Raw genomic sequence first — 7,643 nt, forward strand, 5'->3', positions numbered from 1 at the left:
GTATGTATATATGTGTATGTATGTATATATATGTAGATATATATATTACGTGCATATATATATATATGCACGTAATATTAAGAAAACTATTATAATCTCTCACACTCCTAAATTTGAAATGTATATAATCTTATGTCATATTTCATTTAATAGACCTCATTATTTTGCCAAGCCAAATTAGATAAAATATATACGTATATAAGTAGACATGTATATATGTATATATGTATATACACCATATCATTCGGATCATCAAATATCATGTTATTTGATTCTGCTCCTCTTGTTTTTCACCAAACCTAACAATCTATTGCCTTTTTAAAAATCTCGTCTACGTAATATTACATGTACAAACAACGATATATTAAGTGTTAAAGAATATCAAGAAATTATAACGAAAAAAGAAAACATTGACAATATATTTGAACGTAATTAAAATCTCGCGCTTCGTCATTTCTTATATCTATTTTATCGACAGTATTCAGCCAATTCAAAAGCTTCGGTTTCGTGACGTGATATGATAATAGAAAAAGAAACGAAAGAAAAATAAAGTCAAACAAAAACAACAAAAATAACAACATAACAAAAGGAATGGAAGAATGCACGTAAGCGCAAGCACGTTCGAGAAGTTTCCCGTTGGATAAAAGCGGACTGACTCGGCACCCCAATGTTCCTCAGGCTCTCCCCGATTGTTTTCCGTCTATCATACATACATACATGGATATATATATATATACATACATACACATATACATCTGTACATGCATATATACACATACAATATCCATACATCATCCATGCATACACCGCACACACACCATATACATGCATACACATGCATACACATACTATATACATATATACATACGTACATATATGTACATGTACACATATACGTAGATAGATCGTAGGAAGACAAAAAGAATAAGGAGAAGAAGAAGAAAAAGAAGACAAACGATCTCCGTTCCGTACCCTTGAACCTAGAAAAGAGAGGAACGTTGTACAGCGTTGCCGTCTCGCAATAAGACGGCATCGCGTCGCGTCGTGTCGCATGTCTCTACACCCTTTCGCGTCCCGTCGTGTCGCGTCGCGTTATGTCGCGTCGTGTCGTATCTCCTCGTATCGCGCGACTGTCTTTCGATCGGGCGTAGCCGGTTGCTCTCGGCGCTTCACGCTTTCTTCGCAAAGAGAAGGAATTCCTTCGTCGTCGACGGTTGACTGGCGCGACGCCTGAGTCCACTGACGTCAGCATTACGCGACAGGGACGACGGGGAACGGGATGATTATTATGTAAAAAAAATCAAACAGAAGAAACGATCGTTTACTTTTTTCGAATGAGCACGTTCTTTCTCTTTCTTCCCTCTTTATTTTGCTTTAATTTTTTTCGCCATTTCTTTCGCAAACGTTCGATTTTTTTTATGGAACGATCGATCGACATAACTTTTATATCATTGTTATAAAATATTTCTAAAGGTATAATTAAAAAAAAAAAAAAAGAAAAATAAAAAAAAAAAAATGAATAAAATGCATTCGTTATTATTCGATGTAAATCTATCTACATAAGAAGAAAAACAAATGTTACAAGCTCTCTTTGATGCACGTGACAAATTTTCGTCTGATTGACGAAGAGAACGTTGACCTTGGTCAAGCAGCCATTACGCGAGCAGCCGTCGGTACTGCGTGTTTCTTCGCAAAACTTACGTTTCCGCCGACGTTGCCGACGCAGAAAGTGACGTCACGCGCGCGCACGGCAGTTGCGTTTACTCGCCGTGTAATATTATGCGAAAACATGGACAACGCGAGACAACGAGGAGGACGATGAAACGTGCACGGTTATGCGATTATTATATCGGTGAACGTGATGACGATGCTTATGGTATCATTTTCAGCGTTGTCGGGAATTTTTTTTCTTTCCTTTTATTTTTATTCATTCCCTCTCTCTCTCTCTCTCTCTCTCTCTCTCTCTCGCTCTTTCTCTCTCTTTTTTTATCTCTAATGACTTCTATTTTAAACATTATCACGGCGATTTTAGCGCCATCAATGAGTACTTTTCAAATTATACCGATTGTATGCGATAAACGTATCGTTTCGTGTAATAACTAATACTACTGTGAGATAATTTCACGAACGTTCTTTATCTCCATCGAATTTTATATATATATATATATATATATATATATATGAATTAATTAAAATTATATACACACGTATGGAACACTAAAAAAAAAAAAACATTGTTTAAAAATACATAAAAGACAAAAATATACATATCTACTCCTTGACTTCTATGTCTCTCTCTCTCTCTCTCTCTCTCTCTCTCTCTCTCTCTCTCTCTCTCTCTCTCTCTTTCTCTCTCTCTCTACCTATCTATCTCTATCTCTATCTCTCGTTCACACGCTCATGTGCCATTTACGAGGCAAACCGGTTTATATACTTTTTGCGAACTCCGGCTTCGCGAGAATGTTGATTTTTGCGACATATACCGCTGGGAACCTAACCTACATCGTTACTCGAGTGAGTTGGATGTGGTGCTTGGCGTTTCGATGCCCTGCAGACCTTGAACATGCTGAAGGCTTCTTATACGTTTATCATGCTCGAGATCGTCATCGATCAAGTGCACTCTCACACAAAAATATGTTTGTACGTATGCTTGTTTTTCTTTTCCTTTTCTTTCTTTATTTTTAACTAGAGTATATTCATAAAAATATCAACAAATTCAAACGATATAATACATGAATTAGCACTCGCGATAGAGAATGCAACACGTGCCGATCTCATGAATGTGTATGTGTGTGTGTGTATGTGTGTGAGAGAGAGGGGGAAATGAAAGGAAGAGGGGCGGGAGGTGTGGAAGTAGAAGAGAGGTCGTCTGATAAGAGGAACCGATATGAAATTTAGTCACGACAGGAACGAGAGTCGAATCGAACAATGCCAGCGGGAGGATTAATTTTTATTCAAGGCGCATATACATCGCCGAAAATATTTTTACGTATCTCTATGTAATGCGTACGGCATACACATGTGGCCCATTAGCAGGTTAGGGCGACTATTGTTCTCTCACTAACCTACAACACTTCATAGCTCATTGTCATGCTTTATTCGTTATGTTCCTCCAACGAAGGTGAGAGCTTTTGATAGCTACAAAGAAAAAAAAAATTTACTTAACCTCTAAATTTTTATATACGTAACTTGTACGTATCAAGGATAAACATGGATAAAATGAAAATATAATGAGAATAAAATTGATTTTGGACATTTCATAATATTTTTTCTTTTTTTTGTCGATCAAAATTTTTAGATTAAAAATTGATAAATATTTGCGATTAAATAAAAAGAAATATAAGTATATGTGTTAAGTACCGAGGATTTGAAGATTGTAGATGCACGCCTGGAACGCGACACGAAATTATGTATCCGTATATGTGGCACTTGGAAACCGGTTCGACAAAACTTTCGAAAATTCCGGAATGACGTAGTAATTCTCTCTCTCTCTCTCTCTCTCTCTCTCTCTCTCTCTCTCTCTCTCTCTCTCTCTCTCTCTCTCGCACGTTTTATACCTATACCCAAACGAAGACGAACGGGACGGTCGTGTTTCTTTCTTAATCGCTTTTTTATCTGTGTAAGTTTGATCGATTTTTTTTCCTCGAAAGTTAGATCATACCATCCTATCGATTAATTTGTCCTATTAGATCGAAATTTGATTATTATAAAAAAAAAAGTATATAGAGATACTTCATTTGATTCTTAATATGTTTTTTATACTTACCTCAATTTATCTTGAAGAAAATAACTACACTGTAAATGCGCCATTAATCCGCTATAAGTGCACTATAAATGCACTATGATGTTATCACATCAGGTTCGAACTTTGTCATGATAAATCGTTTCCCGAATAAATTATCATTATTACACTATATAGTTATTATCATCAGAGGTATTATTAGCACGTATAATGTATGAATAGGTTATATGTATATATGTTGGTGCATTTTACAATAAAAAAAGTATCAAGAATCATATTAATGGAACTTTCACTTTTCGAGACATCGTTTGCATCGTTCGTTCTTCAAAAAGGAATAATCGATATTTTCGAAAATATATCATCAATAAAATCGATACGATAAAAATTATTTTTGATATTTGCACTAAATTTTGTGTTATAATCCAAATACGTCTCTGTAAATTGACACGTATTAAAAATGCAACGAACGTGGCGATACTTCTTAGGACATGTATGTGCATAATAATCTACTTTATATAGATCAATGCTATTTGTGTAATCTATTATTCTATGTAGTATAAATTACAATACGGATTATTTCTCTTGATAGAAAAAAAATGTCACAACTTCGAAATAAAAATAAACAGTAAAAAAAAAGAACAAAAAGGAAAATATTCAAATATTTTCTATTCAAAAGTGCTACGAATGCGGTTATATTTCTTGCTGTATATACATTATATTACTCTATATATATTACTTTCTCTCTCTCTCTCTCTCTCTCTCTCTCTCTTTATATATATATATATATATATATTATATATATATATATATAGAGTAATAGGCTTAATGTTGCTTGTGTAATCATATTTTATCGCACACATTATAAATTATTATAAGAATTATCTTTCTTGGTAAAAAAAGACGATACAAACCTTGAAGAAAACAAACAAGAAAAAAAAGAACAGAAAAAAATCAAATATTTTCTATTCAGAAGTATCACGAATGCGGCCATATTTCTAATATATATATATATTAATCAACTTAATGTTACTTGTGTAATCGTATTTTATTATATGCATTATTATTATTTTTCTTCGTAAAAAAAAAGAGATGATACAAACTTTGGAATAATAATAAGAGTAAAAAAAAAAGGAAAAAAAAAAAAAAAAGAGAAAAACAAGCAAAAATAAACAAATATTTTCTACTTACATTACTTCGTCGTTTGAGTAAATATTTTCATTCTGTGATTCGGGCAATTCATTTTTCTGGTTGCTCGTAGTATAAACGTCCATATCGTTAAACTCTTTATGATTCCTCCAATCTTGAATTTCCTTACGTAGAGTCGTGATAGGATCGGTTTGTTCCTCGTAACTTTCGCTGTTCGTGGATTCAACGTAGATTTTATTTTCTCTTTTTTTCATCATTTCAAATTTTTTGAGAGAAGACATTTTCAAATTGTTTCTTGATCTTTTTTTTGTTCTCTTTTTTCCGTAATAAGATTGCACTTTTCAAACTTCTTCTGAGATGACGATTAACACTTTCGATTAATTTCACTGAAAAATATTTAAACATACGTCGTTTCACTTAGAATATAGACATTCAAAATTTATTGGTTAAAAAAAAATTGAAAAAGATCGATATTATTTTTAAATGAATTAAAAAAAAAGATCTAGTCAATGCAGGTCGTTATAAGTTAAGAAAGTTAGAAACTGTGGCGGATTGATAATTCCTACTTTATCGACGCGTTAAGAAGAGGGCGCGACGAGTCATCATAAACAAAAGAAATGAAAGAAACAAAAAAATATATTTGCAATAGACGCCTAGATAAAACCGAGCCATGTTTCGTTCGCAATCTTGTTAAGTTTATATATTTTTAATAGAAGTTACATTTTTTATCTTGTATAAATAAAGTCTATAATTTGTTTAGTCAAGACACATACATAAGTATCATTCGTGGCGCCAATGGCACCAATTCTACAATAAATGTAGAAATCGAGTGGCAAAACACTTTTTGGTGGCGCCATCTGCCGTTGTAATAAGTTTCCAATTAAAAACGCGCGTGTTCATTATTCGTTTGTCACAATAGTTTGACAAAAATATTAACAATATTCTATTAAACAAATTACATGATTTAATTATAATTTCGTCAATATAAATAAAAAGTACGAATAAAGAATTTAAATATCTAACTGACATTTTCGTCTTAATTTGTAACGGTTGTAACGGTTGAATAATCGGTTTCGAAAGGGAACATTCGTTCATCACCTGTTCTCAATACGTTTCCGTTGTTAAAGCAATTTATCGTAGATATATGCTTGAGAAAAACACAAAAAAAGATATATATATATGAATTTCGAATAATATAATTTTATATTTTTGAAAATTTATTTTATATTTCTCTTTGAACTAATATGTTCTATTGTTTCGTCTTATTAAAAAAAAATATTATAAGTTTTAATAAAAAAAATAACGATTTTTTATTATTGTCTTATATTTTTTATATATACTTTATATTTAATAGGATAAAGTTTTAATAAAATTACCTTAGACAGCTTAGATGAACTTGTTTTGTTCTGCGAGGAAGCATTTTTTCCACTTTTATACAACTTAGAATAATATTTAACACGAAATTAGAAATAGTATAGTACAGCACTGCGGAGTATAAAACATTTTTTCTTTCTCTTTTTCCCTGAGATCTTTCTGTTCCTAATTGGTTCATTCCATTGTGTCAGAGAAAGCTATAGATAGAAAATAATAGAAACTAACTTATAATATGGAGTAGTTTGATTGGCTACTGCTTTTGATATGGCATTGGAATGGATTCTGATTGGTTTATTCTAATGATGAATACTATGGCAATATTAGAGGCTTTAGATATGGATTTGTGTTGTGTAATATGAGCATGTGCCCACTTGTATACAATAAATTCTAACCTAGAATTTACTTATGTCAATATTAATCTTTGATTAAGAAATATATAAATAAATAAATTAAACGGTATGGCTATGCAAGTTCCTACTGAAGTAAATACAGAAGAAATCAAGTCTGTATGTATTTATTGAATACAAAAATCTATTTTTAGATTGATATTATCTTTACGTTTTTACAATTATTTTTTTTAGTATTAAAAGAATAATTGTTTATATTTGTATAATTACAGTTTAAAGACTTCATAATGTCGTACAACAAACTCTCAGAGATTTGTTTTATCGACTGTATAACTGATTTTACTACACGAGATGTAAAAGCGAAGGAAGAAAAATGTGCTCTTAACTGTATGGAAAAATATTTAAAAATGAATCAAAGAGTCTCGCAACGATTCCAAGAGTTTCAAATGATTGCCAATGAAAATGTATTAGCAGCTGAAAAAAAATTGGGAAGAAATTAATGTTGGAAAAAAATGTATGTTCGATTTATAAAGCGTATTGAAATATTATATAACCTTACTATAGGAGAAGTTAAAATATTAAAATATTACATTTCATTTATATGTTATCAAATGTCATGAAAATTATAGATATAAATTTGATATTTTAAAAGATGAGTAATATGTATTAAGTTTTTATTATATTATTACAGACACGCATTCATCCTGATGTTAAAACAAATCAGTCATGCTTGAATTATTCAAATATGATTTTTAATGTAAGATACATTTTTTAATTTAAGTTTTAACGTGTGTCATTGATTGAGTATAACAAATGCTGTAATATTCAAAGAAATCAGTCCAATGATTGTTTCCCTAATTATTATAAAAAAAAAGATGCCTTCAATTGTTGTTCTTTTTAAATTCATATAATGTGTAGTATTAATAGGTGATCCGCACACTCTAATTTTCATTTGAGTTAGGGTTTTTTGTTATTAAACTAATAAAAAAAATTACAAATTATTATTTACATTTAGAATCATAAAAATCACTCTA

General features: G+C 31.1%; 2 protein-coding genes and 1 long non-coding RNA gene across 5 annotated transcripts in view; 1 reads left to right on the forward strand and 2 right to left on the reverse strand.

Annotated features, from left to right (window-relative positions):
* Nucleotides 1–6,416, reverse strand: part of LOC124946743 (probable E3 ubiquitin-protein ligase IRF2BPL) — a 42,778-nt gene extending 36,362 nt beyond the window's left edge. For both annotated transcript variants that reach the window (XR_007100169.1, XM_047487912.1), the window contains exons 1-2: nucleotides 6,265–6,416; nucleotides 4,931–5,274 (exon numbers count right to left, since the gene is read on the reverse strand). Coding sequence is in view for 1 of the 2 variants with exons in the window: in XM_047487912.1 (XP_047343868.1) it covers nucleotides 4,931–5,169 (239 nt within the window). In the remaining variant the exon portion in view is untranslated. The remainder of the gene's footprint in view (nucleotides 1–4,930; nucleotides 5,275–6,264) is intronic.
* On the forward strand, nucleotides 2,380–7,494 carry LOC124946764 (mitochondrial import inner membrane translocase subunit Tim9). 2 transcript variants are annotated; one of them, XM_047487959.1, is made up of 3 exons: nucleotides 2,380–2,640; nucleotides 6,882–7,123; nucleotides 7,301–7,494. In XM_047487959.1, exons 1-2 carry the CDS (start codon nucleotides 2,401–2,403, stop codon nucleotides 7,107–7,109), a joined length of 468 nt encoding a protein of 155 aa, XP_047343915.1. In that variant the 5' UTR covers nucleotides 2,380–2,400; the 3' UTR covers nucleotides 7,110–7,123; nucleotides 7,301–7,494. The 2 variants fall into 2 exon arrangements, with proteins under 2 accessions (XP_047343915.1, XP_047343917.1); XM_047487961.1 differs by lacking the exons at nucleotides 2,380–2,640; nucleotides 7,301–7,494 and adding an exon at nucleotides 6,583–6,768 and having other exon boundaries at nucleotides 6,882–7,128.
* On the reverse strand, nucleotides 2,620–4,454 carry LOC124946767. The gene is made up of 3 exons (XR_007100176.1): nucleotides 3,767–4,454; nucleotides 3,361–3,682; nucleotides 2,620–3,138 (listed from the first exon to the last, which is right to left on the reverse strand). It is a non-coding gene; the product is annotated as an uncharacterized LOC124946767 (long non-coding RNA).
* Nucleotides 7,495–7,643: the final 149 nt, after the last annotated feature.

The sequence above is a fragment of the Vespa velutina genome, chromosome 2, assembly GCF_912470025.1.
Source record: "Vespa velutina chromosome 2, iVesVel2.1, whole genome shotgun sequence".
NCBI lineage: Eukaryota > Metazoa > Arthropoda > Insecta > Hymenoptera > Vespidae > Vespa > Vespa velutina.

Coding starts and splice junctions, on each gene's coding strand:
- LOC124946764 (XM_047487959.1), top strand. CDS start 2,401: ATGTGCCATTTACGAGGCAAACCGGTTTATATACTTTTTGCGAACTCC. Junction 2,641..6,881: donor TCTCACACAAAAATATGTTT/GTACGTATGCTT, acceptor GTATAATTACAG/TTTAAAGACTTCATAATGTC.